Source organism: Musca autumnalis, unplaced genomic scaffold, assembly GCF_047663935.1.
Source record: "Musca autumnalis isolate F117 unplaced genomic scaffold, ASM4766393v1 scaffold_3, whole genome shotgun sequence".
Classification (NCBI taxonomy): Eukaryota; Metazoa; Arthropoda; class Insecta; order Diptera; family Muscidae; genus Musca; species Musca autumnalis.
The window spans coordinates 222,492,858-222,511,964 of NW_027411866.1; the positions used below are offsets into that span (position 1 = coordinate 222,492,858).

General features: G+C 36.1%; 2 protein-coding genes across 2 annotated transcripts; one reads left to right on the top strand and one right to left on the bottom strand.

Moving 5' to 3' along the window:
- Positions 1-5,805: 5,805 nt before the first annotated feature.
- On the bottom strand, positions 5,806-7,468 carry Zpr1 (zinc finger protein Zpr1). The gene has a single exon (XM_073976957.1). It carries the CDS (start codon positions 7,308-7,310, stop codon positions 5,907-5,909), a length of 1,404 nt encoding a protein of 467 aa, XP_073833058.1. The 5' UTR covers positions 7,311-7,468; the 3' UTR covers positions 5,806-5,906.
- A 7,856-nt stretch (positions 7,469-15,324) lies between these two features.
- RfC3 (replication factor C subunit RfC3) lies at positions 15,325-17,376 on the top strand. Its single transcript, XM_073976960.1, has 6 exons — positions 15,325-15,462; positions 15,531-15,595; positions 16,118-16,568; positions 16,634-16,848; positions 16,907-16,984; positions 17,158-17,376. Exons 1-6 carry the CDS (start codon positions 15,422-15,424, stop codon positions 17,307-17,309), a joined length of 1,002 nt encoding a protein of 333 aa, XP_073833061.1. The 5' UTR covers positions 15,325-15,421; the 3' UTR covers positions 17,310-17,376.
- The last annotated feature ends 1,731 nt before the right edge of the window (positions 17,377-19,107 follow it).

Genomic DNA, 19,107 nt, shown 5'->3' on the forward strand with positions numbered 1-19,107 from the left:
TAATCTTAGATTAATTTTATTCTTCCTATCTTCTCTAACCAGGCGACATTGGACAAACTTATAATATGATATCCCGATGCCGGTATGTTGTATCCTTTACCCCAATACAATCTGTCTGTTTTCAACGAGTGTCCTTTTACCGATAAATCGATTAGTGTCAATTTCTTGGTTCTTCGATTTCTTTTCATTACACATTCATTCATTGATTCATCCCTATTACCTACTATACTTGGTTGTGATACCTATTTTTTATGCTACTTTGTCGTTTATGTTTTATCCAATTGACCCAGTTCTTGCTGATTCTATTGTTGTTTGTCTTGTTGTTGTTGATGATGCTGCTGTTGGTTCAAATACTACTGCTACTACTGGTTTCCTTTCACACTCCCCCCCCCCACACACCCACTTAGTAGTGTAACGACAGCAGCATTAAATGGAGGACTATTGTAACTCCCATTACATGATGACATACATAATTGTAGATATGTAAGTTTGTAGTATGTGTATGTAGTTTTAACAAACATTGTATAGTTATTTAAGATTATGCTAACGGCATATCTCACCCGCCGCCAGCCAATGTTAATATATTTTAGCTTAATGCCAGCGTAGCACTGTACCAAATAAATGACATGGCCGGTCGTTAAAAACGACCTACCAACGACGACAATTGCGTCTTACCCAGGAATAACGACAACAATCCTGTACAATAGCTACTTAGATGTTGAGCCTATTTCTTGTTCCCTTTCCTTTTGGAGGACTTTAAGGATTGCAAGCTTATAGTAGCAGAAAGTTTTTGAAGATGTGAAAAAGAAAATGTTAAAACGCTGTAAACAACAGTACACTGCAAAAGCTTTTATGTTAAAGTTTGTCAATAATAACCATTTTAGGCTTTAGGTTAAAAGTTTACACTGCTCTATAAAAAATAAATCCAGTAAGGGAAGAATCACTGTGAATAAGTCAAATATATATGGGAGCTATATCCAAATCTCGACCAATTTAAATATAATTTGGGACACTTATTTATAAACCAAATTCATTCACACATTAAAATTTCATCAAAACAAGTAAAAAAGTATCAGTCGGCGTTGCCGACATAAATATACCCTCAGCCTGTGTATATCGAAACAATTTTTTTTCCCAAAAAATGTATTTACTAGGTTTTAAAAATTTTGGGCTTTTGAACCGACAAAATTGTTGATTAGGATTAAAGATCAAAATTTTTGCGGAGGAAATACTAAAAGGAATGGATCGACATTGACCATTATGGAAGTGGATCTCCAGCCACTACATATGGTTTTTACACCCTTCGGGCTGTTTGCTCAAGAAGTATGGACTTGCCAAGTTGCTTCAACAAAAATCAAAGTGATTCGATATTAGGTCTTAAAGTGAACTAATCCGAAATTTTGTGTGGGAGGTGGATGGAGTGGACAAATATAGTCCGTATTTGAACCTGATCTATATCTGGAAGATATATTAGGATTTGCAAAGTATGGACCAATTCGGCCACTCCTTTTAAGAGTTACCGTACGAACAATTTTTCCGAATATTTTTGAACTTTTTTGGGGGAGGTATCTGAAGGAGTGGACCGATATGGCTTATCTTCGAACTTAAACTAAGTTTGGACTAAATATTACTAAGGCCAAATGTTGGACCGAATCGGCAGATCCGTTCTAGAGTTATCTTGCGCTCCAACCACCTCACGCGGTGTCATAGGGGTTTTTTGCAACTTTCATGCTATTCTCTCAGAAAGTATGCACTTGCCCCTCATGAAACTTATACCGTCGTATGGGGGGCAGTAAATACAAGTTGCTAAAATAAAAATTAAAGCGATTCAAGTCCAGGCCCTAAACTGAACTTTTCCGACATTTTGTGTGGGAGGTACCCGAAAGAGTGGACCGATTGAGTCCATATTGAAATCTTATCCAAATCTGGTACACATTTCAGAATGTGTAAAGTATGGACCAAATCGGTTACTCCCTTCAAGAGTTATCGTTCGTACAAATTTTCCGAACATTTTCGAACTTTTGTGGGGGAGGTACCGGAAGGAGTGGACCGATATAACCCATCTTCGAACTTAAAATAAGTTTGGACAAAATACTACGAAGGCCAAAATTTGGATCGAATCGATTGATCCGTTCGAGAGTTATCGTGCGCTCCAGCCAGCCAGACAGACAGACGGACATTGCTCAATCGACTCCAAATTGTCTGAAACACATTTCGTCCAAATATACTTGGTGTCTAAAACCATTATTTCGATGAGGCACATTTTGCCCGTATGAAAGTGTATATACCCTCGTTAGCATAAATGCTGAGGGTATAAAAATTGAACATATATAACGTGATTAGTGCACCAAATACCTTAAATTGGGCGAAAATATATATGGGTGCTATATCCAAATCTGAACCGAATTTTATCAAAATAAATAGCGTTCGTTTGGACAAAAATTATATTCCCCAAGTTTTATTGGAATCCGACAATAAATGCGACCTGTACTTTGATTGCAAAAATGCAGGCAGACATGCAAAAATCGACTCATTAAGTGATTCTATTTATATCTCTAAATGGGTATACATACTTTTCTTTCGCAAGCACTATCATAATGGAACTAAAGAAAATGTAGCAGTGAAAATTCTCTTCAGGATTGTCCTTTACTATATTTCCGTAGGTTTTACCAATTTTGAGATATAGAAGTTCAAATTGGGGCAATGCACTGACTGTATCCCCTCCTTTTAAAACAATGTCATGACTGCAATTTCCCAACTTAAAGACTGATTTCCGAAACGTCAGTTGCTTTGTATTCGTGCATGAAACTGGGGGTTCTTAGATCGAATTCCCCACTACTGCAATTTCATAAAATTACTCTGGTATGGAAGTCGATCTAATACCCCGGTTGCACTTAACCGGATTAACCCAGTGGGTTTGGATTTCAAATGTTAATTCCATAGCGCAAACGTGAAATAAATCCTCTCGAAATACGTTAACCCGGCAAAAAACTCTAGTGTGACCGTACTATAAGACATTGTTTTATAAGGAGGCGATACTGTCAGTGCATTATCCCAATGTTAAACTTCTATATCTCAAAAATGGTAAAACCTACGAAAATATCATAAAGGTCAATCTTGTAGAGAATTTTCACAGGTACAATATTTTATCTGATCTCATTTCGGCAGGACTTGCCGAAAAACATAAAAAAACCCAGAAATGTGAACTTAGACCGCGATTTATTTAAAAAGTGCTCCGACGATTTTTTTTATTTTTCTCATCTATGAACATTGTAGTTTCAGAATCCGCGAAAACTTTCCAGGTGTAAGGTCCTTTCACTTAAAGTTGGTTCAAGAGCACCATGTCAAGGACTGGAGTTTTATACAAAAAATGAGGTATTAAACATGGTTTAATAAGAAAGGTTAGCCAAAGCTTTATGTAAATTTAAATTTTTTCATTCGAGTGTACCTAAAACTTCAAAACAATATACATAAACTGTGTATGTGTGTGTGGTGTTTGAATAATATGCCAAACAATTTTAAAAACAATCGAATTCAATGATTTCTAAAATTGTTTTTACACCACTTGTATGGAAGAAATTCGTCAGATTTGTATTGAAACAATCATTTTATTATATTCAGAACTCGATTATGTGGAGAAAACTTAACACTTCATTCATTTTTAGCGTTTTTTATAAAATGCTCAAAAATGCGTTGTAAACAAACCCACTTGTTGCTTTTATTTTGAAGTTTTAGGATTTCAAGAAAAACAAGGGTTCTATAGATTTTTTTCATTTAAATCTACCTCTTTACTTATACCATGGTATTAAATAACTTTTGAAAATTATAGCAAACTTTTAAAAGCCTGGGTACATAAGCTGCATTGCTTTTCTGCTTCATTTCTGACATAACAGAAAATAAAAGGCCTTAAGGGCTATTCGAGTATTAGTTAGAAATCTTCACCGAAGGCAGTCCTAGTGATTCTGGCAAAAACTTTACATTCTTATCGTAACCTTCGTAGATTTGTTATTGTGAGCGTATTTGTAGAAGTTGAGACTGTCATATTTTATAGGTTTTATGCTGATGTACCACATGATGGGACTTGGGTTAGATCTTCCATCCTCATCTTCATTAATACAGCTTATTCATGGGAACGTCAGAGAAGTCACCTATCAACGCTTCGAAGAACGTTTGACATATTCAACGCCTTACATTTGGCATATCCGTAGTGGCCCTACAACAATTTGTGGAGCATCTCGATATTGAAGATTTGGCGACATAAATCGGGCTTATATGCGACATTCGGAGTCTTATGAAATGTTTACCACTGGTAGGTTTCATTGTCCTGAATACAACAACGTATGTATGTATGTATATTTTATCTATAGGAAGTCCATACTTCCACAGATATACGTCTTCAAATTTAAAAAAGAACTAACCGTGAAAGTCTTAAATTCCCATCGGCCGGCTATTATGACACACTTATAACACTGTCCAGCACCATAGTTCCCTTTGAAAATGAAAGCACTTGGTGAGTATATAAATAACCCAAAACAAAATTGTCGTCATAGGTCAAGTTTCCGAGATACCGCGCGATGAAGTTTTTTATTTTTTCCCTATAATACTTGGGAAAATGGCTCTACATCTCTGTTTGTGCATATTGCTCTGTTCCAGAACCTGCAAGAGGCTACTATTTTTTACTACGATAACATTTTTTCCTTTATGTTATCGAAAAAAAATTGTAAAAATTGCGCGATGAAGTTTTTTATTTTTTCCCTATAATACTTGGGAAAATGGCTCTATATCTCTGTTTGTGCATATTGCTCTGTTCCAGAACCTGCAAGAGGCTACTATTTTTTACTACGATAACATTTTTTCCTTTATGTTATCGAAAAAAAATTGTAAAAATTAGTAGCTTCTTGCAGGTTCTGGAACAGAGTAATATGCACAAACAGAGATATAAAGCTATTTTCCCAAGTATTATAGGGAAAAAATCAAAAACTTCATCGCGCGATATCTCAGAAACTTGGCCTATGGCGACCCACCAAGGACTTTCATCTCCAAAAGAAATTTTCCACCTCCAGACTTTGAGTTCCATTTTGTGTCACAGTGTTATTTATAAGAAAATTAATTTCGAGTAGGCGACATTTGCACCTGTCCATAGGAAAGTCTTAAATCCTCGCCCGAAGGGTTTAGTCGAGGCCATGCAATTTCTTCGAAATGTTTATTGGGTTATTGTTCTAAACAAATATCTGATGGGCCTTGTAAGTACAAAACCCGGCAGTTCTCGCGTTAACCCGACTTGTTCCAAATTGACAAGTGGAAGAATACTGAAACATACCATGACTGGAGTTCTCTTAGTGATGATCAGCCGGCCGACTTAATTCCCATTGGGCCAGAATAGATTGCCACAATGCAGAACATCCCCATGCAATGATTAATGACACAATTGAACACCTGTAGTTACCCGGCCAAATAATTTACCAATTCCCATTTCGTTAGAAATCGTATCCAATTGGCGTCTTTCATAAATATAGCGCTAGAGACAGAGCCATATATGTAGAAATGATATGTATAGGCTATGTATCGACCTCCTCACGACACACTCGTCGTTTACAAGAAATGGTTAAACACAGTTGGTGATAATGAGTTTCCTTAAGATCCCTAGGAGAAATAAGACGCTCCAAAATATAAGAGACACTAGAACACTCTTTTTGCTTACTATAAGGTCATAAGATACTTCACCCATTCCAAAATCATGCACAAAACGTTATTACAAATTCACCTTCAGCCTTAGAAATACATACATATATAAACACAAACATATTTTAAATATAGAAACAGTTAATTTATTTCATTTTTTTCAAGAATCTCATTCTCATTACTTAAACCAATTAACTTAAAAACTAACAGGAAAAATACACTCATTACGACTCCTGATAATTTTCCGTTTTTATGTCGTTCAAACCCAACTCTTCATTTTGATCATATGAACGTTCATATTTTATCACTTTCAACTTGTCATCTGGCTCTTCGGTGTCACTCAGCGATTGAACATAACTATTACCGGCTGGATCATCTAATACCAAAGTTGCAGGCATTTCCAATGACAAAATCTTTTCGAATTGTGCAATAAAACCTTTGAAACGATTTCTAAATTCTTCATCTAATGAATCTTGGAACATTACATCATTGCCCTCAATTTGATCTTTCATGGCGGTTAGGATACCTTCAACGGTGGTAAAACGTCCACCCAATGCTGTGGGTCCAACTTCACAATCCAATTCGGGTATTAATAAATTGCAGGTTTCCGATTTCAATACATCACGTGTCAGATCTTCTTTACATTCAATTCGTACCTCAAAACGTGTACCTTTGTCTTCGATACCACTGCCGGACTTAACTTCATTCGTTTTATGGCCACAAATATCACAAACTGTGGCCATAATAACAACTTCTTTGAAATGGGGAATTTTGGTTAGTTTCATATTGGTTTCGCATGGGGAACGACATTCGGGACACAACGTTTGGAATTGTAAAACTTCGCCATGTAAATCCTCTAAAGTAAAATCGCCTTCTTGAATGGGTTTCAATAGGGATTTGTTTTCTTTGAGAATTTTCTTTTCACCTTCCTGCACCTCATTGGCATCATATAAACCCAACAGTTGATCTTGCTCCTTGGTACGGGTGAAATGTGTTGTCTTGCAGTTTGGATCATGGGACGGTGCCAATGGATTCTCCACAAAACTGTTACCACTAATGTCGTCCAATTCCAAGGTAAATGCAGTCTTCAAAGCCTTCAATTCATTCAATCTTCCAATGTAGGCATCGATGGCCTCGGCTGCATCTGGATGTTCAATACGACGCTTATCTTGATCTTGACTAAGGCCACGTACGGTACGATCTATAATACCTTCAACTGTGGTAATTTCACCCTTCTGCGACTGTGAAGGAATTTCCAACTCCACTTCAGGAATTTTAACCAATGTGTAATCGGAACGTACCACTCGACGATTCAAATCGCTGCTAGACTTAACCTCCAATTTAATGTGTATACCTTTCTTTTGAATTTCCGAAGCAGATTGGATTTCATTGTTCTCAAAGCCACAAGATTCACACTTGAATGACATCAAAACAACTTCCTTGAAAAATGGGATCTTTGTCAAGAGCAGCCGTGTCACTCCAGTCTTGAAACAATTCATACATGCCGATTCAATTTCTGTTGCCTCATTTACGGCTTCGTCACCATCAATTTCTTTAAATAATGGTCCTTTTTTCTCATCTTGAACGGGCTCGCTGTTCACGACATTCTCTGTAGCTTGTGTTGCCATTTTTTGTTATTAATTACTGAATGTACGCACTTGCAATTTTCTCGTATATCTTTAATAATTTTCCAGAACTTTCGTCGCAATTGTTTTGCTTTTGTCGGCTAGTCAATATGATGCACCGAAAGATGAATGAACTAACATGAGTTTGTCGTGTTGTGAGCGTTCGGAACAGCTGAGTCAGAACGTGTCGACAGTGTTGTGGATTTAGTAGTAGAAGGTGAGGGATGATTCAGGACAGTGCTGCTATTTAGTACAATGTTGACCGTTAAGTTTCGAATTAAAAATTTGGTGAGCTGGTGGTAACATATATCCTTTTTTACGAATAGAACGCACTCTATTCTCTTATGTACAACAAAAGGAACAATACTATTTTGTTTGTTCGCAAAATATATAACAAAAACAACAAACAACTAATGAAAAATATAATTTTGCAGTGCAGAAGGAATTACATATGGACGAAAATAAAGTGAGGAACAAATTGAATACTCTACCAGCTGACGGAAAAAATCTGAATTTTTTTTAATTGTAAGTTTTTTCTAAGTATCCGGCCTTCGGTCGGTGATTTAAGACTTTCTCCTATGGACAGAAGCCAATTTAGGGCACGAAAACAACATTTTTTTTAATTAATTTTTTTTCTTACTTTAACAAGGGATTTTTCGGAACTTCAGGGGCCCATACCTCGGGAAGTATGGACTTCCCGCCAACAAACTTTACATTTTTGTAATCAGGACGTAAAGATCTACCTGTGGTAAACATTTCAGATTTTTCCGCCAGCTGGTAGAGTATTTAATTTGCTCCTCACTAAAATGGCATAAAAACATACCGCGTAGAAGCTGCTTAACATGTTTTATAAATCATGTGTAATTTATTCTCTGTTCCTTTACGATGTGAGAGCAGTTCATCGCTTTTACCATTTTTGCCACTGTTACAATTATTAAAAGTAAAGGAACAGACCATATGTTGTCAATTCCATAGAATAATAGCTCATTTAGACTAGCCATAAATCCTCTACTGGATTTAATAAATCCAGTACAAATCTCATTGCATTTAGATATACATTTTGGAGGGTTTAAATGGCAATCAGCTGATTTTTGTTCATAGCACAATTACCAAGGTAGATGCATCAGCCCATCTGAACGAATGTGAAAGAAGAAGAATTTTTTGTAAATTGAATTCGTCTCAAAAAACATACGTCAAATTATTTTATCGTTTAGACATCATATTAGTCTTGGTTGATTAAAATCAACTTTGTACATCAAAACAAATTAAATTTTGTTTACAAATTTTTACATTTTAAATTATTTTTAGTGTAGCAATTCACCGATGCATCTACCTTGTTTCTTGTGCCAGATTGCAACTTTTTGTATTTTCTAGCAACATGTTGCTGAAAACAGAGTTGTATACGAGGATTTATACCAGATTTAAAACAAATCCACTCAATAGGAGGATTTATTTTTGTATGGGAAATCTGGTAGATTTTGGCTGGATTTAGCAAATAAAAACTGATAATGCGCTAAATCCGGCTAATGGTGTCATATCTAAATGGCATATAATATCCATCAAATAAATGACGTAAATTCCCAATGCACCTGTTATAAATAGTTCTGTTCCAGAACTAAAAAGTTTTTACAATTTTTACCACTTTTACACATTTTGCGTTCCCGTACACAAAATTTATATGAAAATCGTTTACGACTTTTACAACTTTTACCACTTTATAAAGTACGGAAACAGGCCAAATGTGAGTACAAAATGCGTTTTATAATAATCTCCCGACATAGTTGGGTATATACACACTAGAGTGGAATGGTACCTGGCTAGTAAAAAAAACTTTTCAGAATCACGTGGCAATAGCTTCGTTCCTTTACTTTTTTAATGGTAAGGGTGGTAAAAAGAGAAAAGTGTCTAAATTGCTCAAAATTGCTCTCTCATGAACATTTTTACCAGAAAAGTAAAGGAACGGAAAAATGGTAGATCTGGCAGCAATGTCAAAAAGAAACATAAAAAAATCAATTTTCAATTCAATTCAATTTATTTTCATAAATGGGAACCTAGCCCATAGGGCCAAGAGCGGTTCCAAAAGCTACAAAACATACACTACTCCAAAAGCTTAAATCTAACAATAAATTTAATTTGATAGTCTTAAAATTCATTAACAGGATGTAATTAAAGAAATTATGAAGATCTGTTTAGTAATCAGCTAAGCAATATTAGAAATAAGGAACATAAACAATCATAACAAAAATTTGTACTAGTCGAAAAATTATTAATCTTCAAAATCACTCCGATTGAAATGTTCAAATAACTTCATTTTATAACGGATTAAGGAGCCACTGAAGGTCTTAAGATCTTGCGGTAAACCATTGAACACACGGGCAACCCGTACCAAAAAGGATTTTTCCAAAAAAGGCGTCAAACGCGGTAAATGAATTTGCTTATTCCTCTCCGATCTACTAAAAACAAATAACTCTAAAACAGAGGAAGGGGCTTGGATTTGTATCACCTTAAAGAAAAACAACATGCACCTAATATTCAGAAAAACATCAAACGAACTACCAAGAAATTCTTCTACATACGAAGAAATATGATCACGACGTTTAAGCACATAAACATAGCGCATGACCCTATTAAACAATAGCTTAAGCTTACGCAAAACATTGCCACAACTTCCACCAACAACCTCAATACAATACAAAAAATGTGGCATTATCAATGCATGTACTACCTGTATCCTAATTTTCTTAGGTAGGACAATATCCAAACAGTACAACTTTCTTAAAATAAAGTTTACCTTGGAAACTAAACAATTAACATGCAGATCAAACTCCAAACCACTATCAAGCAACAAACCAAGACACTTCATCGAGCTTACAACATCTATAGACTCCCTATAGATGGAAACATTTATAGAACTCTCTTGGAAGTTGCCAAAAAACATAGCCTTAGTCTTACTAGTATTTATTGAGAGCCCATTGTTGGACAACCACGTGACTAACATATTAATATTAAAATCAATAGAAGACTGCAAAACATCCATAAAAACATATTCCCCTTTAAACAAAACCTGTATATCATCAGCAAAGGCAAATGACATACAATTTCTACTATTAATACAACCAAACAAATCATTAATATACATTATAAACAACAAAGGCCCCAGGACAGAACCTTGGGGCACACCACTACTCACAGGTAGCATACTCGAAACACAATTTTTACAACTCACATATTGCAACCTCCGGAACAAATACGAAAAGATAAGCTTACATGCTGAAGACGAAAAATTGAAAAAACGATGCAACTTCTTAATCAAAATGAAGTGATTAATTTTGTCAAAGGCCTTTTCAAGGTCCAAAGACAACAGAACACAACAACCACCCCCACCAACAGTCTTCCTCACATTGTCAGTCAATCCAACAAGGAGGGACGTTGTACTACGGCTACATCTAAATCCATACTGGCTATCATGCAACAGTGATAGCTCATTGATGTAACTCAGCATTTGATCTTTCAATATATGCTCAACCATCTTTGAGATTATCGGCATAATTGATATAGGTCTATAATCCCGAGAATCATTACTTTTCCGTATAGGCACTACTTTAGAAATTTTCCAACCTGCGGGGAACGTAGACACAGTTAACATCGTATTAACAATATACACCAAATGACGTCCAATTAAAGGGAACACAAGTCTCAGAAATTTAAGCTGAAAACCATCATAACCAACTGCTTTAGATTTAATCTTATAAAACGCATTTACAATTTCAGCCAAATCAACAGCACGAAACGAAAAACCATCATAAACACTATCAGGAATACAAGAAACATCAAATTCATTCACCGTTTGATTAGACGCAAAATTATAATTCAACTGTTCAACATCTACACAATCAACTTCACTATCCTCATCTCCCAAACCACTCTTATTCAAGATGGACCAAATATCTTTAGACGTTTTATTCGCAAACATGTCACCATGCGCTATAAATTTAAGTCTCCTGATAACTTTCTTAGCCCGATTCCGACATCTACAGTAATTCTTCCAGTTAACAATATTCTTGTCACGAAGATATGCACTGTAGGCTATATCTCTAACAGACAGATGATACCGTATGTCTGGAGATTTAAACCAATCGTCATGATTGACTCTACAGAACCGCTTTTTAACCGGAACAACATTATGCATATAACGTAAACCACGGTTAAGTACATCAACTTGAATATCAACATCAGCCACATCATACACACCATCTAAACCACACATAGCAAATGCATCCGCGAGAGCCAACAAATCAACAGCGTCATAGTCCGCATATTCATAAAACTGCTTAACCAGACGACAGTGCATACTAACCGACAGAAAAATAAACGAATGATCCGAAATACCAGGACATGCAAATTGATTTGAACAAGCAATTAAATTCGGACAAGACACAAAGAAACAATCCAGCAACGAGGTAGATCCATGTGAAACATCAATATGCGTGGGCATAGAATTGTGAACAACAGATAAATTCATTCTACTACAAATATTCCTTACAACAAAACTCCGTGACAAATCAAACATGTTATTGTTAAAATCACCCATAATAACAACATTGGGGTATCTTACAACTATATCAGAAATTTCTTCTTCCATTGACACGATATCACCATGTGGTAGATATACCACACCAAAGAGCACTACATTGTTGTTCACATTCACCTCACAAAATACATATTCAACTACACCATAAGAACTGCCCCTACACACCAATTTATGCCTCATACACTGAGACACATACAACACAACGCCCCCTCCTCTACTATCAGGGCGATCGCTTCTGTAACACTCATAACCAGGTATGCGTATTGACTCCGTCGCAACAACAGGTTTTAACCACGACTCAGTGACCCCGAAAATGGCAAGATTATCTCCTTCTAAGATTTTTCTTAACTCATGGATTTTAAACGAGTTCTTGCTTAAATTATAACTTCGAAGATTAATATGACCAACATTTAAATTATTTTTAAAATTGCATAGCTGACTAACCAAAAAACTGTTATCACTTATTATATCACCCAAATTCGTAGAAAAACTCATCATTCAAAACTAAATTTAAATTATTAAATTAAATAAATAAATCCCCGGTAATCCTAAAAAAATCAATAAATAATTATGCTACCCAAATAACCCAAGTTTAACTCTCATCACTATTACCACTACTCCGCTGCGAATAAGCAACAGGCTGCGTATCATTCTCCAACATATCCGCACATCGTCTGACATCAAACTCATCTTCTTTACCATCTGGAAGCATAACCAAAGCTTTCGGATTGTCTGCACTTAGCAGCTTGAATTTGCGAATTTTTTTGCATCTCCACAATTTGCGACATAGGTACATCAATTTCGAGGCAGCTCGGTTATGGTGATCGTTTAGATAAACCCTACTCCTCACAGAAACACCAGTAACTTCACAAAGCAACAACGGATTACGCCTTCTCTGATAACTCGCCATAAGACTGTCTCTGAGGTAAACCGAGTTAAATTTTACTAGTATCGATTTACCCTTCGAGATGTAGCAACAGTGGTTGATATCGCTAGGTCGAATATCAATGCCGCATAGTGAAGCTATTTTCATTACAGGTTCTCTTAACATTTTGATACCATCCGGCAGTCCATTTATTATAACGTTGGATCTATTCAGGCGCCTCGTCAGAATATCATTTTCAATTTCTCTTTCTTGCAAAGTATGCTCTAATTGCCCAATCACTGTACGGCAATCTCTCACAGATTCCTCCATCCGCTGAACACTTACATCAAGATCTTCTCTCAGCTTCTTAACAACATCTTTCATTTTAAGCATAAAGGTTTCAAACTGATTCTGCAAGCACAACTTATAGTCGTCTAATTCTTTTTGCATCGAATCAAAAACCTTATCACAGATATCCGCTTCATTCAAAACAGCAACACTTCTACTACTACCAGCAACATCGGAGTTGGCATCCACATTACGCGTTGGTTTCTTGATACAGGTTGGACATTTGAATGAAAACATCTTGTTGTTCCTGTTCTTATACAAGAAATTGTGCTGTTCAGTGGTCACATTGACACATTTTATGTGATAAAACATCCCACAGATACTGCAACCAACACTATTTTGATTACCCTTTACCAAGGAGTTACATGTAGGGCAAGTATACGTTTTGGTTGTAGACGACATTGCACATATGTATGTATGTACCAACAAACAGCTCCACAAACTCTACAATCAATACGCCTACAACACAGCAACAACAACAGCAGCACAGAGCTAATGAGACACCACTGCGAAGTCTACAAATTCTCCAATCAAAAAGCAATTGCCTGTAAACAAGATCACATCAACGCCAAAATCAAGCAGCACCACTCCACTTATTGCCAGCAAATATCAGTGTAAAAACAACCTTTGTACAAACAGCAATGCGCGGCAATTTGATAATTTCTTCTTCTTCTTTCTGCAAACAGCGTATTTATATTTACATCAACAAATCTGCATCAATAAAAAACTTCTCCAACAACGCTTGATCGCCAATGAATAAATACTTATTTCATCAAGAAATTAAGTAACTTTAACTGCTAGCAACAATTATTTATTTAATTTTTAAAAATTTTCCGGGAGCACAAAAAATTATTGACACATCCTTATAGGGTTCTATAGATCTTTCTTTCGTCTTTTATTTCACAGTTTTTAATTTAGTTTTGTCAGCGTTCGACTTTTTCTACTGTTTTTCGTCCATTTTCTTTTACATTGTAATAATCGTCAAACAAAAGTCGAAAAATCAGTTCTGCCATTTTTTACCTGCAGAAATTTTGCTGATAGCCTGTGGTAGAAGAGAAAGCCATTTTCGCTGTCTCTCCACTCTCACTCTCTTAAAAATTGCTTCCAGTTTTGCCACTTTTCGGGGTTAAAAGTCCATTTAGACTACGCTGGATTTAGCAATTATCTGGTTTTATTTGACATATGTTGTATGAAAATGACAACTTAACACGTTCGCGGACGTGAATGCTATAGCATTCCGATGCAAAATGACGTGAATGTTATAGCATTCACATTGTCAGCCAATTTTTGTTCACTTACTTGTATAGCATCTTAAGTTTTGGTGATTATTATACATAATACGATTTATTTCAACAAGATACATTCTATAATAAATAAAAAATAATAATAATAATCAATAATTAATAAATAAACACAATAAAACTAATTTCGAAAATAATTGGGTGTCACGTTTTTCACCTCTCTGAATTTGCTTGCGTCCGCGAACGTGTTAAATCCACTAGATTTGCTAAATCCGGCATAGTCTAAATCAGGCATAAGGAACGCTTTGCAGGTTAAAAATGGTAACCTCAGTTTAGTAAAGGAACACAGCTATTGTTAAAACCGAATTTTACAAAAAGTAAACATAGTTCATAAGTCTGTGTTTAGACACACAAATTTCTCGGGAAAGTAAATTGAGTTTTTTGGGAGAGAGCGGAGAGGAAAGAGCTTCTCAATACTCTTTCCTACTCCCTATTGCCTAAAAACTGAATTTACTTTCCCGAGAAATTTGTGTGTCTAAACACGGACTAAATGCAGCAAAATGATATGTCTCTTTTTTTACAACGTCAGTGTTGCCAATCATATTTGATTCGTCTTTTTACGATTTTGTCAATAGGTCTGTACGATAACCCAAAAGTTTGTACAAATTTGCACAAACTTTTACAAAATGCTGTTCGATAACAAACTTGTTCAGTAAAAGAAAATTGAGAAGTCTTGCAAGTAGTTGCAAGAACTTGCAAAAACTTTTTACTTGCAAAGTTATCGAACAGGCATAATATCTGCAATGTAAAAACTGCATTTATGAAGTCAGCCAAACTTTTCAAAATCACGTTGCAATATTGAGAGCTAACGTGTCGCAGTAACATGAAGCTTACGACACATTATGCACTAATTAAATACTTCTACTCAAAAATACAACTCTTCTCACGTTTGACAGTTTACTCATACCGGCTTTGACAGCTTAAAGGCGCAAAAAGTTGTTTATATTTACTGTCTGGCTAATTTTCTTTCTGTGTTTTTGCCAAAAAATTGCAATTTGTTCATAAAAAAATGTCTGAAGAAGCTGTAGCAAAACCAAGTCGGATGCCATGGTGAGCAATATGTCGTTTTTTATGCTTTCTCGGCAGAAAACAATAATAGTGTTCTTTTTTCCCTAAAGGGTTGAGAAATATCGGCCCTCAAAGTTGGATGATTTGATATCACATGAAGAAATAATATCGACAAGTAAGTTCAATTTATGTGGAGCAGGTTGAATGTTTGGATCGGATTACGGTCCTACAGTGGTGCTCACGCCAATATATCATGGGCATGAAGTCCATACTTAAAACAAACAAAAACATTATTCCACAACATCCCATATGGGACAAGGGAGACTTCTCTCATATCAATGAGTGCACCCCGATTCATATTTAGCTCAATGATATGGGACCTACTGTTTATCGCCGAGTCCGAGTTTTTCAAGGCTGAAATACTCAGGAAATGTTGCTTGGCCGGGGAATCGAACCCCCGACCCTGCGTGCAAGGCGGGCGTGCATACCATTGGACCACGGTGGCACCCAAGTCCATACTTAAAGTGAATTAAATTTTTCAATCAATTTCTTCCTATGGACAAGAACAAATCTCGGCTAACGCAAACAAAATTTGGTTTAAATCGAAATTTTTTTATGATCGATCCGCATCCATTCCAAACAATCAACTTATGCCGTTACTTTATTTGTTTATAAAAAAACAACTATTTGCTTTTAGTTAATCGCTTCATCAACCAGAAACAATTACCGCATTTACTGTTCTATGGACCACCGGGAACGGGTAAGACCAGTACCATATTGGCATGTGCCAAACAATTGTACACCCCGGCACAATTTAAATCTATGGTCTTGGAGTTGAATGCCTCCGATGATCGCGGTATTGGCATTGTACGTGGTCAAATTTTGAATTTTGCCTCAACACGTACTATATTTAGCGGCACTTTCAAATTGATAATATTGGATGAAGCTGATGCCATGACTAATGATGCACAAAATGCTCTACGTCGTATTATTGAAAAGTATACGGAAAATGTGCGCTTTTGTGTGATTTGCAATTATTTGAGTAAAATCATTCCTGCTGTACAATCAAGATGTACACGTTTCCGGTTTGCTCCTCTGACACCGGAACAAATATTACCACGTTTGGATAAAATTATTGAAATGGAAAAGTAAGTGAACCACAAATACACAGTTTTGATATGTGAACTAATTCTGGAAATGTGTTAATCCTTAGATTAAATGTTACCGAAGATGGTAAGAAAGCTTTGATGGTCTTATCCAAGGGTGACATGCGTAAAGTACTAAATGTTTTGCAAAGTACAAGTATGGCCTTTGATGAGGTGAACGAGGATACGGTGTATACATGTGTGGGACATCCACTGCGTCGCGATATTGAAAGAATTTTGGAGACATTACTGTCATGCAAAAGCTTTGAGGATGCTTATGATGGTAAGGTGTAGAAATAAATTAAAATTATAGAGATTAATAAATGTGATACTTTTTTTAGAAATTCAAAGCATAAAATCTGTTAAAGGTTTAGCCTTAGACGACATTCTCACCGAACTTCATTTGTTTATAATGAGACGTAAGTTTTGCTTTTATTTGTGTCTGTTCCAGAACCTGCATGAATCTACAAACTACGTTAACAATTTTTTCTTTATGGTATCGAAAAATGAGCAGATTCTTGTAGTTCTGGAACAGTTAACTTGCTTACTTTAAACTGTATTCTAATTTTTTATTGTTTGCTTCTCTTTATAGTGGAACTCCCTATGAGCGTTATGAATAAAATTATTATAAAAATGGCTTCCATAGAAGAACGTCTCGCCAAAGGCTGTACAGAAGGTCCCCAAATAACAGCATTGATTGCAGCATTTTTCATAAATCGGGATCATGTTACATTAGAAAGTTAAATACAAGAAAACATTCGTTTCTATGTGTAAGTTATGTTTAATAAATATTAATATTTATAACAGAAAATTCAAGAAATTTTACCACTAAAGCTTCTTGTATCAGAGCTGAACCTTTTTTCTAAAAAACATCTTAGAAATGGCAAGAAGAGACCTATCCCTCTGGTTGATTTTATTTTAATACATTAATGTTGAATCGCCGATACCAAAACGGCGTGTCGAGCTTAAGTACGATATCACTTGTGGAGTGAACAAGTTGAGAAATGTAACCAATTTCACGCTAAGGTCGATTTGAACACACGACTGTCAGGAAAATTGCATTGATTTAGAAAGGGACTAAAGCGGCACCCTTGCTTCCAGAAATGGTCTGCAGAAGCGCACTTTCTTTCAGAAAGGGTCTATAGAAACACAATTTCTTTCAGAAAGTGTCTTTAGAAGCACCATTTTTTCAGAAAGGGACTACAGAAGCACCCTTTCTTTAAGAAAGGGTCTATAGAAGTACCCATTCTTTCAGAAAGGGTCTATAGAAGCACCCATTCTTTCAGAAAGGGTCTATAGAAACACCCATTCTTTCAGAAAGGGTCTAAAGAAACACCGTTTCTTTCAGAAAGGGTCTAAAGAAACACCGTTTCTTTCAGAAAGTGTCTATAGAAGCACCCTTTCTTTCAGAAAGTGTCTATAGAAGCACCCCTTCTTTCAGAAAGTGTCTATAGAAGCACCCTTTCTTTCAGAATGGGTCTATAGAAGCACCCTTTCTTTCAGAAAGGGTCTATAGAAGCACCCATTCTTTCAGAATGGGTCTACAGAAGCACCCTTTCTTTCAGAAAGTGTCTATAGAAGCACCCATTCTTTCAGAAAGGGTCTATAGAAGCACCCATTCTTTCAGAAAGGGTCTAAAGAAACACCGTTTCTTTCAGAAAGTGTCTATAGAAGCACCCTTTCTTTCAGAAAGTGTCTATAGAAGCAACCTTTCTTTCAGAAAGTGTCTATAGAAGCACCCTTACTTTTAGAAAGGGTCTATAGAAGCACCTTTTCTTTCAGAAAGGGTCTATAGAAGTACCCTTTCTTTTAGAAAGTGTCTATAGAAGCACCCATTCTTTCAGAAAGGGTCTATAGAAGCACCCATTCTTTCAGAAAGGGTCTAAAGAAACACCGTTTCTTTCAGAAAGGGTCTAAAGAAACACCGTTTCTTTCAGAAAGGGTCTAAAGAAACACCGTTTCTTTCAGAAAGTGTCTATAGAAGCACCCCTTCTTTCAGAAAGTGTCTATAGAAGCACCCTTACTTTTAGAAAGGGTCTATAGAAGCACCCTTTCTTTCAGAAAGGGTCTATAGGACCACCCTTTCTTTTAGAAAGGGTCTATAGAAGTACCCTTTCTTTTAGAAAGTGTCTATAGAAGCACCCATTCTTTCAGAAAGGGTCTATAGAAGCACCCATTCTTTCAGAAAGGGTCTATAGAAGGACCCTTTCTTTCAGAAAGGGACTATAGAGGCTCTCTTCTTTAAGAAAGGATGTGTATAAGTACCCTTTCTTTCAGAAAATGGAAGCACCCTTTTTGAGAAAGAGCCTATAGAAGCAATGTTTCCTTCAGAGAGTCTATAGAAGCACCCTTTCTTTCAGAAAGGGTCTATAGAAGCACCCTTTCTTTCAGAAAGGGTCTATAGAAGCACCCTTTCTTTCAGAAAGGGTCTAAAGAAACACCGTTTCTTTCAGAAAGTGTCTATAGAAGCACCCTTTCTTTCAGAAAGTGTCTATAGAAGCACCCTTTCTTTCAGAAAGTGTCTATAGAAGCACCCTTTCTT

Coding starts and splice junctions, on each gene's coding strand:
- Zpr1 (XM_073976957.1), bottom strand. CDS start 7,310: ATGGCAACACAAGCTACAGAGAATGTCGTGAACAGCGAGCCCGTTCAA.
- RfC3 (XM_073976960.1), top strand. CDS start 15,422: ATGTCTGAAGAAGCTGTAGCAAAACCAAGTCGGATGCCATG. Junction 15,463..15,530: donor AAACCAAGTCGGATGCCATG/GTGAGCAATATG, acceptor TTTTCCCTAAAG/GGTTGAGAAATATCGGCCCT. Junction 16,849..16,906: donor CTTTGAGGATGCTTATGATG/GTAAGGTGTAGA, acceptor TACTTTTTTTAG/AAATTCAAAGCATAAAATCT.